We start from the raw sequence: 21051 nt of genomic DNA on the forward strand, positions 1-21051 counted from the left end.
AATGGAAGAGGGAAATTAAAACAGAAATTGACACAATAAAGAAAGCGCTAAAAAAGATATCCCTAGAGTCAGAACACCAAAAAAAAAGAAATCAGGAGTCACAGAAGCAAGCATTTCCAACAGATTACAAGAGATCGAGGAGAGAATCTCAGGGGCAGAAGACAACATTGCAAACATAGACAAAACAGCCAGAGAAGATGCAAAAAACAAAAAGCTCCTAACCCAAAATGTCCAGGAAATCCAAGACACAATGAGAAGACCGAACCTAAGGATAATAGGAATAGAAGAGGGAGAAGAGTATCAACTAAGAGGCACAGTAAATATCTTCAACAAAATCATAGAAGAAAACTTCCCTACCCTCAAGAATGAGATGACCACGAGCATAAAAGAAGCCTTCAGAACTCCAAATAGGTTGGACCAGAAAAGAAATACCTCCCGACACATAATAGTAAAAACATCAAGTGCCCAAAGTAAAGAAAGAATACTAAAAGCAGTAAAAGAAAAAGGTCAGGTCACATATAAAGGGAGACCAATCAGACTCACACCCGATTTCTCAGCAGAGACTATGAAAGCTAGAAGAGCCTGGACAGACATCATGCACTCCTTAAGAGAGCACAAGTGCCAGCCCAAGCTGCTATACCCAGAAAAACTATCAATCACCATCAATGGAGAGACAAAGATATTTCAAGACAAATCAAAATTCACACAATATCTGACCACAAACCCAGCACTACAACGAATTATAGGAGGAAAACCCAATACAAGGAGGGAAAATACAGCCTAGTAAAAACAAGAAAACTCCTAAACAAGAAAACTAAAGAAAAAAACACAGACACAACTCAACCCAAAAAAGCAAAAATGGCAGGAAACAGAAACAATTATTCCTTGATATCTATTAACATAAATGGTCTCAACTCCCCAATAAAGAGACATAGACTATCAGACTGGATACATAAACAAAATCCAGCCTTTTGCTGCATATAGGAAACTCATCTCAGAGACAGAGACAAACACTATCTCAGAGTAAAAGGGTGGAAAAAAACTTCCAAGCAAACAGCTCCAAGAAGCAAGCTGGAGTGGCTATTCTAATATCGAATAAAGTAAATTTCCAACCAAAAGTTATCAAAAAAGATAAAGAAGGACATTTTTTACTCATTACCGGGGAAATCTGTCAGGAGGAACTCTCAATCCTTAACATATATGCTCCAAATAAAAAATCACCCACATTCATAAAAGAAACTCTACTAAAGCTCAAAAAATACATTTCACCCCACACAATAATAGTGGGAGACTTTAACACCCCACTCTCACCAATGGACAGATCAGCGAAACAGAAACTGAACAAGGACACTGCAAAACTAGCAGAGACTTTGAACCAACTAGAATTAATAGATATATACAGAACATACTATCCTAAAGTAAAAGAATACACCTTCTTCTCACCACCCCATGGCACCTTCTCGAAAATTGACCACATAATTGGACACAGAACGAGCCTTCATCGATATAAGAAGATTGAAATACTCCCATGCATCCTCTCAGATCACCATGGTCTACGGCTGGTCTTTAACAACAACAAAGACAACAAAATGCCCACATACACATGGAAACTAAACAACACTCTGTTAAAGGATAGCAGGGTCAAAGAAGAAATAAAGAAAGAAATTAAGGATTTTCTAGAATTCAACGAAAACAAAAACACAACATACCCAAACCTATGGGATGCAATGAAAGCAGTATTAAGAGGAAAACTCATTGCCCTAAGTGCTTCCAAGAAGAAACTGGAGAGAGCTCACATCAGCAACCTGACAGCACAGCTAAAAGCACTAGAACAAAAGGAAGCAGATATACCCAAAAAGAGTAGACGGCAAGAAATAATCAAAATTAGGGCAGAAATAGACCAAATAGAAACAAAAAAAACTTATTGAAAAAATCAACAAAACAAAGAGTTGGTTCTTTGAGAAAATCAACAAGATTGATAAACCCCTAGCCAGACTAACTAAAGAGCAAAGAGAGAGTATCCAAATTAACAAAATCAGAAAGGAAAGTGGTAACATAACAACTGAAACTAAGGAAATTCAAGAAATCATCAGATCCTACTACAAAAACTTATACTCCACAAAATTGGAAAATCTGGAGGAAATGGACGAATTCCTAGACAGATACAAGGTCCCAAAGTTTAACCAGGACCAAGTAAACCATCTAAATAACCCTATAACACCTAAAGAAATAGAAGAAGTCATCAAAAGCCTCCCAACCATAAAAGCCCAGGTCCAGACGGGTTCAGTGCAGAATTTTATCAGACATTTATTGGGGATATAACACCAATATTCGCCAAGCTATTCCAAAAGATAGAATCAGATGGAATATTACCCAACTCATTTTTTGAGGCTACAATAACCCTCGTACCTAAGCCACACAAAGACCCTACAAGGAAAGAGAACTTCAGACCAATCTCACTTATGAACATTGATGCAAAAATACTCAACAAAATCCTTGCAAACCGAATCCAAGAACACATCAAAACCATCATTCACCATGACCAAGTAGGCTTCATCCCTGAGATGCAGGGATGGTTTAACATAAGGAAATCCATCAATGTAATCCACCATATAAACAAATTTAAAGGCCAAAATCACAATGTCATCTCACTAGATGCTGAGAAAGCATTCGACAAAATCCAACACCCCTTCATGTTAAAAGTCCTGGAAAGAACAGGAATCCAAGGCCCATATTTAAACATAATAAAAGCAATATACAGCAAACCAACAGCCAACATCAAACTTAATGGCGAGAAACTTGAAGCAATCCTACTAAAATCAGGGACTCGACAAGGCTGCCCACTCTCTCCCTACCTATTCAACATAGTACTGGAAGTCCTGGCTGGAGCAATTAGACAGCAAAAGGAGATCAAGGGGATACAAATCGGAAAGGAAGAGATAAAAACATCACTCTTTGCCGATGACATGATAGTGTACTTGAGTGACCCCAAAAATTCCACCAGAGAACTCCTACAGCTGATAAACAAGTTCAGCAAAGTGGCCGGATACAAAATTAACTCAAACAAATCAGTAGCCTTCCTATACTCAAAGGACAAACATGTGGAGAAAGAAATTAGGGAAAAGTACCCTTCACAATAGTTACAAAAACTTGGTGTGACTCTAACTAAGTAAGTGAAGGACCTGTATGACAAGAACTTCAAACCTCTAAAGAAAGAAATTGAGGAGGATCTCAGAAAATGGAAAGATCTCCCATGCTCATGGATTGGAAAGATCAACATCTTAAAAATGGCCATCCTACCAAAAGCAATCTACAGATTCAATGCAATCCCCATCAAAATTCCAACCCAGTTCTTCATGGAATTGGAAAGATCAATGTGCAATTTCATATGAAATAACAAAAGACCTAGAATAGCGAAATCCATCCTCAACAACAAAAAAACATCTGCGGGAATCACTATCCCTGACCTCAAGCTATATTACAAGGCAATTGTGCTGAAAACTGCATGGTACTGGTACAGAAATAGGCAAGTGGATCAATGGAATAGAATAGAAGATCCAGAAATGAGCCCTCATGTATATGGTCACCTGATTTTTGACAAAGGAGCAGTAAACATTCAATGGAAAAAGGACAGCCTATTCAACAAATGGTGCTGGTCCAACTGGCACTCAACATGCAAAAGAATGAAAATAGACCCGTTCTTATCTCCTTGTACAAAGCTCAAGTGTAAGTGGATTAAAGATCTCCACATTAAACCAGATACACTGGAACTATTAGATGAGAAAGTAGGGAAAACCTTAGAACATATAGGCACAGGAGAAAATTTCCTGAACAAAACACCAATGGCTCAAGCTCTAAGGTCAAAGATTAACAAATGGGACTTAATGAGATTGCAAAGTTTCTGTAAGGCTAAGGACATCGTCAAGAAAACAAAACGGCAACCAACAGAATGGGAAAAGATCTTTACCAACACCACATCAGACAGAGGCCTAATATCCAAGGTGTATAAGGAACTCAAAAAGCTAGACACCAGAGAATCAAATAACCCTATTAAAAAATGGGGTACAGAGCTAAACAAATCATTTTCAGTTGAGGAACAGCGAATGGCCGAGAAACATCTGAGGAAGTGCTCGACATCCTTAGCCATCAGGGAAATGCAAATCAAAACAACCCTAAGATTCCACCTCACACCAGTCAGATTGGCCAAGATCCAAAACTCAGATGACAGCAGATGCTGGCGAGGCTGCGGAGAAATAGGAACACTTCTTCACTGTTGGTGGGGTTGCAAGCTAATACAACCACTCTTGAAATCTGTCTGGCGATACCTCAGAAAATTGGATATAGTACTACCTGAAGACCCAGCTATTCCACTTCTGGGCATATACCCCAGAGACACTTTAATACACAACAAAGATATATGCACCACAATGTTCATAGCGGCTCTATTTATAATAGCCAGAAGCTGGAAGGAACCCAGATGTCCTTCAGAAGACGAATGGATACAAAAATTGTGGTACATATACACAATGGAATACTACTCAGCCACCAGAAACAATGACTTAACCAAATTCTTAAGAAAATGGCTGCATCTAGAGAAGATCATCCTGAGTGAGATAACCCAGTCACAAAAGAACAGACATAATATGCAGTCACTGATAGTGGGATGCTAACCCCAGAGGCTTGCACTCCCCCAGAAACAACTCACAGACTGTATGAAGTCCAAGAAATAAAGAAAACAAAAAGTATACATATATTCACAAAACAAGAAGACTTTGACTATTTCCATGTTGCGTTTTGTTTTGCATGTACTTTACGCTTATTGCAACTAGTACGTTTTCAATGCATACTGTCAAGCCCTTGAAAAAAATCAAGTACTGACTAAAAAACATATTCACATGGTTTTATGTAAAATTTATTTTAATGTCTGAAAAAACAGTACTGACAAAAATGTATAATTTTAAACAAAAAATGTTTAAAATCTTTAAAAAAAATAATAAGCTGTTAGTCTTTGGTGTAGATGGAAATATCTCAAGAAACACTTCTTGTTATGATTAATGATTTGAGTCTTATTTGTAACAGATAAGAGACCAATGTATTTTCCATGTATTTTCATGTTAAAAAAAAATAAATCTTGTTTTGAAGACAAAAAAAAAAAAAAAAAAAAAAAAAAAAAAAAAAAAAAAAAAAAAAAAGACATGATTCAAAAAACAGAAACAAAAACAGGACAATCATTTGTCCATATTCAGAAACAGTAAAGCCAAAATTAAGGTCACAAGCTGTTTCAGATAAATGAGTCCACAAATTAAAAAAACTCATCAGCAACTTTATTATTATTCACTATAATGATATCATTTAGAAAATCTCTAAAAGATGAGTGGGACTTTGGAGTGTATGAAAAAATTCATCTTTGTCACTTTGTCCTAGAGTGCCTTGGGGTCAGAAGAGGCAGGTACATTAAGAGGTCATTACAATTTATCTACCTTTATCCTCCAGGTCACTTGAGATAAATGGTTAGAATTATTACTGATTGGACTCTGCACTTGCATCTACGTGAATGTGTGTGTGTGTGTGTTTGTATCAATGTGTGTGTGTGTCAAATGTGTGTGTGTGTGTGTGTCAATGTGTGTGTGTCAATGTGTGTGTGCATGTGAGTCAGTGTGTGTGTGTGTGTGTGTGTGTGTGTGTGTGTGTGTGTGCATGTTAGTATAATATGCTCTAAAAATGACTGTCCTCTTTCCCCAAATAAACTATGTAATGAATGGATGATATGTGGTTATCCTTGGGAAAGGGTGGATATTTATGAATTTTAACTGGCATTTGTTTGTCTTTATGTGTTTTCCCACAGTTCTTCAAGCAAAAATCCTCCCAGAATTTAATTTCATTATAAAAGAATGTTTGCTGTTTCTGTATTTAGTCTCTCTCAGACTCTGTTTTTTAATATTTGTGTTGAGGATAAAAATGCAATATTACATACTAAAGCCAAGAGATAAACATATAGAATTCCATAATATAAACAAACTTGTTGATGGACATGCCATGTTTTAAAAAAATTATTAGTTATTTTATTTATTTCCATTTCACATGTTATACCGTTACCCAGTTTCCTCTCTAAAAGCCTCTATCCGACCCCTACTCCTGCTTCTATGAGGGTTCTCCCATTCTCACAGCCCTAGAATACTTCTTCCCTGAGGAATCAAGCCTTCACAAGACCAAGAATCTTCCCGCCTACTGATGCCAGATAAGTCCATCCTCTTCTACATATGCATCTGGAGCCATAAGTCTTTCTGTGTGCATTCCTTGGTTGCTGGTTTAATCCCTGGGAGCTCTGGGGTGGTCTTGATATTGTTGTTCTTTCTATGGGGTTGCAAATCCCTTCAGCTCCTTTAGTTCTGTCCCCGCTTGCCACTTAAAAAAAAAAAAAGACAAAACAAAGACCATCTAAAGAGATTAAAAGTGTGAGAATTCTTACATTTTCAAGTTATAGCCACATGCCTTGGTAATCAGTGTAAACATTTTGGAGCTTTTAATTTACCCAATAACCTTGAATGAAAAATTTAAAACCAGTAATGTTTGAGAAGGTATTTCCCGTGTTAAAAGTCTTGGTACACATTGCAGATTCTGAGAAGAAATGAGGGTAAATTTTAAATCAATTGCCTTCTATATGTTTTATATATTCTATATTTCAAACTTGACTCAAGATCTCAGCATCAGCGTTTCTCTCATTTCCTTCTGCTCTAATTAATCAAAATCCTTCATTTCTGGCCACTATGTCTTCCTGAATATGAATAAGAAATAAAATACCATTTGATGTTTAAAATTAAGGGGGCTATGTTAATGACGGAAATTGGGAGGGGAAGAGGATGCCTGATTATATATATTCATGAAGATGTCAAAGGTTTATAAACACAATGTCTGCAGATGCAAAAGCTGTGGTTCTCTCAGGACTTCCTGGTGAATTGTGTTCCCAGCAGTCACCGCCATGAGTAGCCAGCGGTCAGCCCGGAAAGGTATGTGCTGCAGCTCAGTGAATAAGTGGTTTTCTCAGTATTTCTGGTGTGGCAGGGAGATGTCTACTCTCAAATTTTACCTAATGGAAGTTTCAACTTTAGAAGGGCATGGGGAATAATTGTCTTTCTCCAGGCATGGCATGACAAGAAATACCAATATGGACCCAAGACAGCTATGGTGCTGTCCAAATTAACTTCGTTCCTTATTCATATCAGCAGATAAGGATATCAAAAAGATAATTGGGTTCAGAGCAACTGGGTGATGGGGTTGTTGCTATTCCACAGAACGATATAGGAGCATCATGGGAAACTCACATTGCATTCCAGCTAATACTACTCACACTGAGGTCAGTCTCAGAAATGTAGTTGCCTATGAGTTAACAATGGCATTTAGAGTAATAGCCTTTTCTATGACTTAGAGATCATTCAAACTTAAGTAAAACAAAGAATTATATCAGTGGATCTCTAGTAGGGGAGATATTCTTCTTTCAGAGATGGGAGGCATCTAGAGATATCTAGAGGTTATAGTGATAGCATAATAAAAGTAAGAAAGGAAAAAGGAGGCTCATCCTGGACGCCAATGGGGAGAAATCATGGGTGCTCTGAAACACCCACTACTGCACACTGAGCCTGAAAATAAGAAGCAATCCAGATCACAAAGTTGGTGCTGCTGAGACTGGGAACCTGGACTGACACAGACAAGAGGGAACTTGTGTCTACCTGTCACTATTCTAGAAGAAAGCCCAATCCATTTTTCTTGTCGCCAGGTCTCATTATGAGTTGGTTAGTTCTAATGAATCTGATTAAACCTTCATGCATGATGTACATACTGATATCAGGAGCCTGGTTTACACTGACCTGAGAATTTGTTCGCAACGAAGAGACATTTCAATAAGGGGGAAAATAAAGAGGCTAGTATGAACAAATTGTCTTTACTTTTTTGGTGACATTTGGGAAAAAAAAGAATTAATAGCAACATAAAAGCTATTTGGGACATGATTAAGAAAGCTCTTTATGATTTTTATCTCATTTTACACTGCAAACATCTCAGATGATAAACATACTCAGAGATAGATGATGTTTATCTATTTATGAATTATGGAAGTGACTGGTACGATACTGTTATCTGGAAAGCATAATTATATTACATAAATATATTTTAAATATGTTTTGGAAAAATTAGAAGTATTTTTCAACAACTATATCACCATAGCATTTTATGTTTTCAGCTACTGAGCTACTTTAATAATGCTGTATAGTGATTTTGTGGTTAATGTTGCATTAAGAATTGAAAATTCTTAGAGAATGTAACGACTCAGGCTGGAGAGCTCAGGGGCTGAGAGCACTAACTGCTCTTTCAGAGGTCCTGAGTTCAAATCCCAGCAACCACATGGTGGCTCATAACCATCTTTAATGAGATCTGATTTGGTGAGTCTGAAGAAAGTTCTTTAAATATAATAAACAAATAAACCTAAATAAATTAAAGAATGTGATTACTCAAGATCAAAAGAAACTTCCATGATATGACATTGCCTTAAGACAATAACTTAATACACTAGCTCAGATTAATTCATACACAGAATGTTTGCAAAATGAACAAGCACTTCTGAGAAAAGTCTAAAATGACAAAAGCTACCTTCCTCACACCACATATCTGTGAAAATGTTAATACTGGGTAAACATATCACCTAGGAAGTTGATTCTTCCTTAAATACAAATCAAGCATACCTATTAGCTTCTGGGTACAGGTAAGGGTTCCCTTCAGCTGAGTAGATCATCACACACTGATTCCTGAGTTTCTTTAGCAGGGAGACTCCTCCTGCTGCTGATGTCAAACCTGTTGTTCTGCCAAAATGTGCAGCCCCTGCCAACGTGTCCCGGTGCCGACTGCCATACAAATATCCGGGAGCTTTTTGACCGTGCGGTGATGCTTTCCCACTATATCTATATCCTATACTCAGACCTGTTCCTTGAATTCGTAAGTACTTTACTCATTTCTGGCATCTTTTGGAAAGAATCTCTTTGCAACAATCTTGCTGCATTTCAAACAACGATTTAAAGTTCAAACACTACATGGGAAAAAAAAATCCGGCTTGTAAAAATTGAAACAAGAAGAATAGGACAGTTTCATAAAATCTTACAGATTTGCAAAAGTGAAACGACCTTCAATGTGTTGAATATCATGTTTTTAAATGTAAACTTGAGGCGTGAAACCCTCAATCAATGGCAGAAGTCTTCATAGGCTTGTGTGGGTCCAGGCGTTTGGGGACTTTTTTATGTAGTTCTCTGTAAATGCCCAGTGAAGGGCACATTGTGGAAGGAATGAACTCTGGATGGGCTAGAATTAACCTAAACTGAAGTCATGGGGTGGTGGGGATAGAAAAAAAAATCAGTGTTCTGAAAGCTCCAAATTTTCAGAGCCATTTGTTAAAACTTTCTGAGCATGGTTTCAATTAAAGTAGAAACCCTGTTTAAGAAAGAGAGAAAGGTCCTCTCTTGTTCATACAGACCTTTCAGAGGACCTACCTGATTTCTCTGAGTCAATCCACAAGGCATTTGGTCACGGAGAACTTCAGTACATCAGTGGGGATCCTGAAAGTGGTTCATTACTGATATTAAATATGAATATATAATGTCTTACTAACATCTCTTTCAATTATTGTCTGGTCATAATTTGCTTTTGCAATCTTCCTAGAAATTCTTCTAAATTTTTGGAAGTTTTCTAAATTTTAGTTTATAATTCTGTGTACACATGCCAACCAGGGAGCATGCGTGGGACAGATTTTTGTCCTCTCAACATATGTAACAGTTATGCAGCTTGGTAGACATGAGGGTTTTTAACAAAAGAACAAGGGTGGTCTTTGATTCTGCTATCTGCCTGTGAGACTTTCCCCTCTAACTGTGTCTCCTCATCTAGTCGAAATAGGAGGAATTCTACTTAGTCTTACTGCAACTTGATCTGCAAAAGACTGCTCATAACCATGGGAAGCCTGTCCTCAAGGGAAAGAAAGAAGTGTGTATGGGGAGGGCAATTTAGGAAGAACTGGGAGAACAGGAGGAAAGAGAAACTGCAGTCAGATATGAAGTGAAAAAATAAATAAATAAATTAAACAAAAACAAAAATAACCACATTATCAAGAAAGTAAAGTTCAATACACTAAATGAACAATGAAAGAAAAATAAATAAAAAATTAGAAAGTTTTTCAAATGAGCTAATATTAATTGTAATTTATATATTAAGTAACTTTTTATTTTAATTGCTCACCGTTTAACATTTTTCAAATATGTATGCTTTGTGTTTTACAGTTCACTTAGTCACAACCTACACATTTATATTCAGTATTTATGAAGAATTCTGTCCTGGACATGTTCATAGATTCAGAAATAATTGAATTAAAAGTATTTTTCATTCAAAAATAAATACTTAAATCAAAAGTGTTTATAATGATTATTTGAGGGAATCTTCTGAGTCTGAAACTATGGGAACAATAAATATGTAAACTAAAATAATATGTGCTGTGGCATTTACCTGCAAGATGATAAATGACACATAAAATATTTTTATATTTTAGTTATTTTTAGCATTTATTTTCCAAATAGTAATTCATAAAATAGACAAGCAAGACAATAGAAAAATACAGACTTGTCTGGGAAATAAGTTGAAAGAATTACTTAATCACTTAATTTCATGTGTTATGGTAATTTAAAGTTAAATACAATTAAAGGCATTAATATTCTAGTTATATACATTTTAAATTATCAGACTTCATTAACAGAATTTCTGTATGATTTCTAGGATAAACTGTATGTCCATGACCGTGAGTTTATTGCCAAGGCCCTCAGTGACTGCCCCACTTCTTCTCTGGCTACTCCTGAAGACAAGGAACAAGCCCAGAAAGTCCCTGTGAGTCCTTACCCCATGTTATTCTTGGCATAATTGAAGCAGTTCACTTCTTTTGGTGCACTCTATGCTATTAGAGCACCAAGACACTACAGTAACCCCCCTGCAAAGACAGAAAGCAAGGGGTACAGTGATTTTGCAAAACAAATGCACATTGCAGAATGGGTAAACATATGAAATACTTAATAACATTGTAGCTGAGCCATAAATTGTTTATGAAGATGACTTTGCATGTTATCCTGTAAGAAACTTTGAACTGAATTCTATGGTTATGGATAAATTGGCATTTATGTTTGTGGGAAATATGTAAGAAATGCGTCTGTAAAAAATACCAACTTAGTTGTATTTGTTGTACATTCTGGGAACTCCTCCATTGGCAGTCTCCAATACTGACCACTGCACATCACTCCTTAGCTTCCAAGTTCTCCTGGTCGTTCTCCTCCTTACTTACCTCCATCTGCATTCTTCCCAGACTTTTCACCTTATGTGTAAATATATGTACATACATACAAACATATAAATTTACATATACTTAAATGCTATATATTATATAGAAAGATTTCTGTATTCTATATTCTCTCTATATATTAATATAAAATTTTATATTTATATTATTTATATATGTATACATTTCTAAAATATGCATGTTTTCTCTATTTAACTTGTTACATCTCAGTTCTACCTTACTGCTATTTTAATTAATTTTATATGTTAATAGAACAAAGACTTAGATAACAGGCTGAAGAGCAAGAGAAAATATGATGGTAACACTACTTTATTGATAGGAAATCCACAAAATACACTAGTGACATTTCTGCAAATCATCCTTTCAATAATTCCATGTTGCAATATCTTATCATTTCACCTTTGAGTTGAAGAACATGGGCTTTAGATGTGATACTATATTTGCCCCTGTTTCTATAATAGTAGGCAAACAGTGGCTTCATTTACCTCGATTTCACTCTTCTGCATGTGCTATGGTGTTCCCAGGAAGCTATGTCATCATCACTCTTTGCCCTGCTACATTCCTCCTCAATACTGTGTGGTTTTTTATTTTCATCCTCTTTGAGTTGCCCTCCTCATCTTTTCCATTTTCACTTGAGTAAATAAATGACATCTGCACAGCATTTCAAACCAGCAATGAGATGTACGTATGTCCTGAGAGGGAGCAGACAGCCACTTGAGCATTAAAACTGCACATGATTCGCAGTCATTCTTGTTTGTAAACACAAGGTAGTGTCATTCTTCTTTAATTGTACATACCAACTTATGGGCCATGATTCTAGAGGTGATGGAAATCAAGTCATGCGCAGTGTGGGAAGAACAGTCTACATACACTTTTTATAGTATCTTTTTTTTTTAACATTCTACAAGGTGAAAATAACATACTCATATAATGATCAATTTTATTCTCTAGCATGAAAATGATTTGGGTCACTAGTCATTGACAATGATGGTGCTTATCCCCTCAAGGGCCTCTTGAAACCCACTGAGTTATAATACCAAATGGAGGCCACCAAAGCTTTGCTTTGTTATGAATATTCAAAGAATATAAGGAGCTGACCAGACCATGAAGGCTGATGGTAGAATTCTAGAAGTTAATAATCAAAACACAATGAATTAGATAATTTTAAAGGATAAATAGTCAATTAAAGGCTAAGAATATTTAAGTCAATTAAATATTTCAAGGTAAGTATGAGGGTCTAAATTTAATGGCAAAAATTTACTTTAAAAGACTAAGTATGAATGTACCAGATATGGTGGTTTGTATCCTAGCATTCTGTAGGCAGAAGCAGGTGGATTTCTTGCTCTGAAATTGATCTCAGTGAAAAAGCTGAGAAGTGTTAAGTATATATTTTCAGATCAGAAAAACAAAGCAAACCACAATAAAACCAAACCAAAAGAAAACCAACCCTTGGGGTACATACTTAAAATCTCAGCAAAGGAAATGTGAGCACAGTCTAGCCATTCATCCTAGCCTACTGGAAAATTTCCAGGCTAGGGAGATACCATGTCTCATAAAACAGGTGGGCTGCTTATGAGCAATGATACCAAAGTTGTTTTCTAGTCTCCAAAAGAATAACCATGCATACAAGTACACACACACAAACACACACACACACACACACACACACACACACACACACACACAAACACACATCTACAAAAATACAGAAAGAGTAGTCATATAAACAAGGTATTTTTTGTTTTATTCTTTCAAATTATACACTAATAGTTGTCTGACTTTTCTATAATAGCTGTCTGACTTTTCTATAACATTTCTGAAACAATATTAATAAACACCTAGTTATGAAAATGAATATTTTGTTCAGACTCTATGAACAAAACCGACATTTAACCAACACTGGTGAATTTTACTTGCTTTAATTATTGTTCAACATGGTGGATTAGCCGGACGTTCTTCTGAACCTGATCCTCAGTTTGGTGCACTCCTGGAATGACCCTCTGTATCAACTAATAACTGGAGTTGGTAGTATCCATGAAGCCCCTGATGCTATCATATCAAGAGCCAAAGAGATTGAGGTACAAAAAAAGCGACTTCTTGAGGGCGTTGAGAAGATAATTAGCCAGGTGAGAATTTCTTTGAAAGTTCACTGCTTTTCTGACTTTTGGGAAAGTTGATCTCTACAATGAGGAACAAATCCTGAAATCCTCTTCTTTGTGAGATCTAAGTTTAGGCATTCTACCTTGTAGGCTTCTGATAAAGGAAGCACAAAACTCTAATTACTGTGGAATCTAGTGTTTCAAAATCTTGCAGTTCAACTGTGTTATTAGACAAGTGTCACCTTTTTGATGCTTTTCCAAATCCACAAATGGTTTGCTATTTCCTGGGCACTGAGGGTTAACTATTTCATAATGAAAGGAAAGATGACAATAAAATAGACAAGATAAAGTTTTCTCAAATACATACAGACATACATAGATACATATATTGAAATTCTGGTTTGATATGTACCCTGAATACACTAGAGAATTAAAATGTGAAGAATGAAAATGATAATAAAATTTAGTTTAGAATCCCTCCTGTTGATTTTGACCATTATCCATAAGTGACTGAAAAGTTATTGCCCAAGATGGTCTCAAAAATGGCACATTTTTATAATGAACTTTAATTTATCATATAGAGTAAGGTAGTTTATCTTAAGCATTGTTTGACTTGAGTCTCTTATATCAAAACCAATGTTATTGCATTTCATATAGCCATCTCATTATACATACTTAGATTAAATTAGTATTTTTCATTTCTCCATTTGTGTAATTGCCATTGCTAGTGAGATCAATAACTGAGTAGTTTTGTGAAAGTCATGTAAATAAAATGCTACCCATTGAAAGAAATAACAATATAGAGATGATAATTTTTTATTCCTGTTTAGCTGTTTGTTAAACATGTAAATGCATGCTATATTTTTGTAATTTTCAAGAAACAGTATACTTATGATTAAAACACACATACGCAAAAATGCAATCACAAATAAAAACATGAAGGCAGTAACCTATGAGTCTACATTCTGACTTAATACTTATTAACATACCAGTTATATTCCTCCTCATTGTTAATGTTTCAAACATGTACAGTTAAGTTCAAAATAGTAAGACAACAAATGATTCACTATCAGAAGAACATACAAAGTTGTTAGCAAGATCAACACTTGAAGTAAGAAAGCAGGCACTGCATCTTCATGACAACTTAAAAGCTTAGGACCTGTTCAATACTCTGTATACACGGGCAAAGTGGAAACTTCAACTCAGATCATGTACATAATCTGAAGTATATCTACATATTTTAGTTTGAGATTTTAGATGGCTAATAAACTTATTTTACCCAACATATCTATCTATATATATAGATATATAGATATATATAGATATAGATATATATAGATATAGGTATAGATATATATTCACGAGTTTGGCAGAAATTTTTACATTGTTTCCCAAAATATGAAACCCTCAATTACAATAAATAAGGATGAAAAATTCTCAGATATGAATTGGAATTATGTTTTCTGTTTAGGCCTATCCTGAAGCTAAAGGAAATGAGATCTACTTTGTCTGGTCACAACTTCCATCCCTGCAGGGAGTTGATGAAGAATCCAAAGACTTGGCTTTTTATAACAACATTCGGTGCCTGCGCAGGGATTCCCACAAGGTTGACAATTACCTCAAGTTTCTGAGGTGCCAAATTGTCCATCAAAACAACTGCTAAGCCCCCATTCATTCCATGTACTTCTCAGACGGTCCTTAAAGTCGATTTCTTCAAAGTTTCTACCTGCATTACAGCTTTCAGTACATGAGTGTTTAATTAGTCTCTTCTGAAACAATAAAAAAAAAATTTTAAATGTCTGAAAAGGCTGTCTGTTAAATGTTTCCTTTGTTACTTTAATTGAAAATATTTCGCAGATATTGTCATCATCATAATCATTATCACCATGTCATCAAATTTTGCTATGACTTGCAGGCTCTAGACTTACAAATAATGCATATAAGGTAGTTTAAATCAGAAAGTTAATATAGGCCAAGATTTACAAAATTGAAGAAGTCATTATTAACAAGTCTATCTATTTAACCAAAAGGTAGAACCCAGATCATTTCTTTGAGAAAAATTTCCATTATAGGAATGGGTAAACCAAGTGTGATGGAACTGAGTTGCCTCTAGAGAATACACTATCAGCTAAGCAATCTGAAATTGGTGGGATAAAATGAGGTTTTATTCTAAAATATCTTTTTGAAGTTGGCTTCATTGGGTTTCCTTGGGAGTCTCCAGTCTTTACATTAATCACTTTACTCACTATGACAAGGTGAAGAAACTGCACATCAGAGAGAATGATAGCAGATTATAGAAAATTAAGTAGAGCAGCATTTTCCATCTATACTGAACTAATCAAATTGGTCTTGAGAGGAATTAATTAGTACTTCATTGAGGACAAACCATACTGTAGAAGATTCTCTTAAATGTTTTCTATTATTCCTACAAAACCTACATCAAATTATAATTTTTACTCTCTTGAAATTGATCACTGACTGTGTATAACATTCTGTGACTTATTTCTGTCTTCTATGTGTCTTGGAAGGAAAATGTATCTGGAAAAAAAAACATCTAATAATTAAAATTTGCATAGATGTTCCTATTAGACACAGAAGACTTGTCTGATGTTTATAAATTAGTTAAATAAATGTCAGTGCACAGGGTCAGTTTTTTACCTACCAGATTTGAAAGAGGCACAAGATGTTTCTAATATAACCATACTTCAAACACCACTGCTGAATTTACAGGACAACTAAAGGGTTTTTCCTTAATATTGAAGCAACTTAAAAAATTTTACTGCAAAATTAACAAACAAAAAACCAAACAAATAAATGATGTAGATGTCTCCAACCCTTGGAATGGCTTCCATGATACCCTAACTCACAATGTAGAATTTCAGAATAATTATCAAAAACTGCTCTAACTCAGCAACCTCATAAGATCACCAGCAATTCTGATACAACCATTATAACTGCAACCAACAATTATCTCTTTCAGTGAGTTTTTCCCTCATGAGGAAATTCACATAAGAAAACAAGTAATAAAAAACAGTGAGAGAAAAAACACCAAAAACAACCCAACAAAACAAAGCAAAACTAACAAACAAACAAAAACAGAGCTTCAGGAGGTCATGGTTTCCATCAATAAGGATATAATAAAATTTTATTTTGATCAAAGGATGTGATGTTCCCATCAAAGTACTTCTTAAACATGTATGTTCAGATATGTTAATTATAAAACTGTTACCTAGGTCTATTGAATAAATCATTTTCATACTGTTGATGGTTAAAAAAAGAATCTTAGATTTGTCTAAGAGTAGGATTATTGACTATTGCCGAGATAAGATGGTTCAGTGGTCATAAAAACATTGAAATCATTTACATCATCTAAAGCACTAAAATGTATTGGAAAATTCATGGCAGACCCTGAACTAAGGGAAAGTATTGGGAACTAAGTCTGCTACGTCTGCCAACCTGGAAGTGAATAACCATATTGCAGACTCACAGAATGACTTGCAGTCTAAAGCTAACATGGGATTAAACAAGGAAACATGTAGATGTAGAACCAGGACTGATTTAAAGGTTAGTAGGATATCAATAATTTTTTAAGGGGAAGTGTCACCTGTCTATAGACATTGATCCAATATGTCCCCCAGCATTGAGTATATCTTTTTGTATTTATAAAAGGTGGAAAGTAGACAGACAGCAACAATGGAATGAAACAGCTTTTCTGAGTTGGAGACCCCACTCATGTGGTAGCTCTAAGAAATACATCTCATTTTGAGTCAATTGTACAACTGTGAGTACCCTTTCAAAATGTCCCTTGAGGTTTGGTCAATGTGTCATCTTATCAAGGTATATTTAGACAGAATATCTCTCTCTCTCTTCTCTCTCTCTCTCTCTCTCTCTCTCTCTCTCTCTCTCTCTCTCTCTCTCTCTCAACATATATATATATATATATATATATATATATATATATATATATATATATATATATATATATATATTTACAGACATCTTTTTTTAAGCTGAACAAGTTTATTTTAAAAAACAAAGATAAGTGTACAGATTTTAAAAGCAGATATTCTGTGTAGAGGAGTTACATTGCAGTGAATTGTATGTACAGAATGGACCTATATTATTTTGAAATCTGGTAAATGGGGGGATTGGGGAGTATACTAGCTACTCAGAAACATCCATATGAAAACATTATTGGTTTTAACTTCTTCTTCCTTCTTTTTTTTCCTCTTCGTCTTCTTCTCTTCTTCCTCTCCTTCCTCTTTCTCTTCTTCTTCTTTTGTATGTAGACAAGGATTATTTGTTTGGCCTTGGCTCTGCTGGAACACATTCTATAGACCAGGATGATCTAACTCAAAGCTCTTCCTTCCTCTGCCTCCAGAGTGCTAGGATTAAGAGCATGTACCACCAAGGCCTTATTTTATTAGAGCTTCTAGTGGGAAACATCTTACTGTAAAGGAAAGCTTATTTAGAAAAAAACATGTCAGGTAAGGCAGTCCTCTGCTACTTTTGCAGTTGGGGTCATAGGTTCCTGCATGTCTGTTCTTTGGTTGATGGTTTAGTCCCTGAGAGCACTGCGTGGTGTGGTTCATTGATATTGTTGTTCTTCCTATGGGGTTGCAAACACCTTCAGTTCCATCAGTCCTTCCCCTAACTCATCCATTGGGGTTCACATGCTCAGTCCAATGTTTGACTGCAAGTATCTGTGTTGGTATTGGTAAAGCTCTAGCAGAGTTTCTCAGGAAACATCCATGTCGAGTTCCTGTCAGCAAGCACTAATTGGCATCAGCGACAGTGACTGGGTTTGGTGACCGCATGTGGGATAGATCTGTAGGTGGGGCAGGTCTTATCTGGCATCAATGGGAGGGGAGACCCTTGTTCCTGTGAAGGCTTGATCTCCCTCATAGAAGAAGTAGACAGGGGGTGAGATAGGGAGTTTTCAGAGGGGAAACCAGGATGGGAGATAACATTTGAAATGTAAATGAACAGAATAACCAATAAAAGTTCAAAATTAAAAGAAAAGAGAGATCAGGTTCTGGAATCAATAGAATAAAAGGATTGAAGCATGGAATTTCACTTATATGAACCAAAAGCTGATTTATATTGGTACTGGAAAAAACAGTTCTCTCAGTATAAAAAAATGTCATCTGGTATCTTGATCCATTATGCTTCTCTGCAAGTGATCATTTACACTTGTTACATGTGCACAGACATCTTTAATGTATGTGTAGAAAGGTGATAAGGGTCACAATTGAGTGTTGGCAGTGACAGAAGTGTGGGAAGAAAACACTATTGTCCAAGCATTACTGTGGAGAACATGTGCTTGAATGCTTTAAGTAATAAACAGTATATTCAATTGGAAAAAAGGAGAAAAAAACTATGTCCTTACTTCCTAATGGAGAATTGTGATCCCTGGGTTCTGTCAAGAGGAAAGATATAAGCTGATAGATGTGGAAATTTGTGTTAGAGTTGTAATGAGTATATTCTCCTAATGTTTTTGTCACTCACTGAATTTACTTTCATTTTGGTTTTTCACTCAGAGTTTTTCAATGGCTTGGCATTCTACTTTCCACATAAATATGGTATTAAGCAAACATAAAAATCATAGCAGTATATTAGGTAAAAGATAGAAAATTATAATTCCCTTAATAAAGGAAATTTATTAGTTTTGGTCAATGGAAAAAAGATAAATATAAATTTGAAAAACTACTATTTATTCTGTGATATTCAGCTCAAATTCTAAGGAAATCTACACTAAAAAAAATGTAACTTATTTTGCATTTGTATATTTTTGAGTGCTTTCCTCCAAACAAGAAAATTTATAAAGGATAAAAAAAGTTAGAGCACAATAGAAGGCTTAAAAGTTGGGAGATCAGTCTGTGAACAAGATTGAATATCTAAAGGGAAGAAAAAAAATAAGCAAATGTATTTGAAATAGTCCTTATTTTGAAACAAGGTTTATCAAATATATTAATGCTATGATCACATAAATTTTAATTTTTCAATATCTGCCAAAACACTCTGGATTCATGAAAAAGAGACAAAGACATATACACACGTGAAAACATACATACACACACACACACACACACATACACACACACACACACACTTTAATATGCTTTAAACAGCACAATGCATGGGCCACTCTCAAATTTTATGTTTCTAACTCCTTACCTTCTATACTCCTGAACTTTTACTTACAAAAGTCTAAATTCCATCTTTGTTACCCTAGAGACAGATGGGGTGGGGGAACAGCTGTTGGCCTCTCTTCCCTGGCTATTACATGTTCTCACGTCTCCAGCTCTGAAACCTGATATTTGTGCTTCCCTACATGATGGTTCTTTTTCTTCTTTCTCTCTTCATTCTTTGCCAAGAAACCTCAAGTTCCACCTGTTTATCTGCCCATCCATTGCCTGCCAGCACCCTTGCTTACCAACTAGAGGTAACTGGGGCAGGGAGATCCCTTAGCATCTTACAAACAAACATGTGATTTGGGGAGCAAAATTAACACAAACAACATTAGAACAAATCTATAAGCTTTCATCAGTTTTATTCATTACAAGGATCCTTTCTCGCAGATGTATAGTGAACATATTACAGTTATGTAAACTGTAAGGTATGATATACACTAAATAACACCTAGTCCATCAATTTTGCCAATTTAGATATATTACTCTAACATCTATCTTAAGTTAAAGAGTTCATAATTCTATACGTTAATTATGTTCTGATTTTAACTTGCATTACAATCTGAAAAGCATCCTTCAAATCTGTCATCTTTCTCACTGCTAAAAATTTCAATTTAACTATGAGTCTATAAAGAGTCTTCAACCCTGTCAGAGATCCGAGAATAAATTAAATATTACCTGGATATATATGAAGCACAAAAGCAAAGCTTCCAAAACTTAAGTAAGTTGTCAAAACAGCTGACTATCTGGACAGTTTCCCAATCTTCAAAACAATGGAACATTTGTCTTAATCTTTCTGGTCCAGAACCATCACCTTAAGCGAAGCCAGACATATTAAGAAGTATTAGATTACTCTGTCTTGGAGAATCTAAGCTGTTGACTATCGAGAATCATGTGTCTTTTCCTGGACATTATCTTTTGTCTGTAGATGAATTAGGACAATTCTTGTCCAGTAGCTACCTGGGCACGACTGGAGTAATGCAATATGGAGGTTATGAGCCAATATCTTCTTTAAACCATGAAAGGGGTACTGTCAGGAACCAATAAGTATCTTGGTAAAAAAAATCTAACAATAATGAGATGGCTATAAATATAGATTTCTGATGTTTCTGAAGACCATCTATATAAATTGTGTCTGAACTATAAAAACACTTTATTAAAATTAAATATGAAACTAATATAGCCATGAGTTTATCATCTATGCTTCACTTTCATTATTTAATTATCTTAAACAGTTTGTAATGCGTCAAACTCTTGCATTCTTAAATAAGTTGCATAGGAACCATTCCTATCTAAGAGAAACAATAGTAATTTCAAATTTTATATCAATATACAAAAATATATATCAATAAAATCTTAACTCTATATCAACATATTAAATTCTGTA

The 21051-nt window shown here is 35.2% G+C and overlaps 1 protein-coding gene across 1 annotated transcript; it reads left to right on the top strand.

The window, feature by feature from the left end:
- Positions 1-6979: 6979 nt before the first annotated feature.
- LOC308422080 (prolactin) lies at positions 6980-15136 on the top strand (the record flags this gene model as incomplete). Its single annotated transcript, XM_080918536.1, has 5 exons — positions 6980-7007; positions 8816-8985; positions 10804-10911; positions 13321-13500; positions 14945-15136. The coding sequence occupies 5 exons, from the start codon at positions 6980-6982 to the stop codon at positions 15134-15136; spliced, it is 678 nt and encodes a 225-aa protein (XP_080774662.1).
- Between the last annotated feature and the right edge of the window lie 5915 nt (positions 15137-21051).

Source organism: Micromys minutus, assembly GCF_963924665.1.
Source record: "Micromys minutus genome assembly, chromosome: 6".
In the NCBI taxonomy this organism is placed as follows: Eukaryota; Metazoa; Chordata; class Mammalia; order Rodentia; family Muridae; genus Micromys; species Micromys minutus.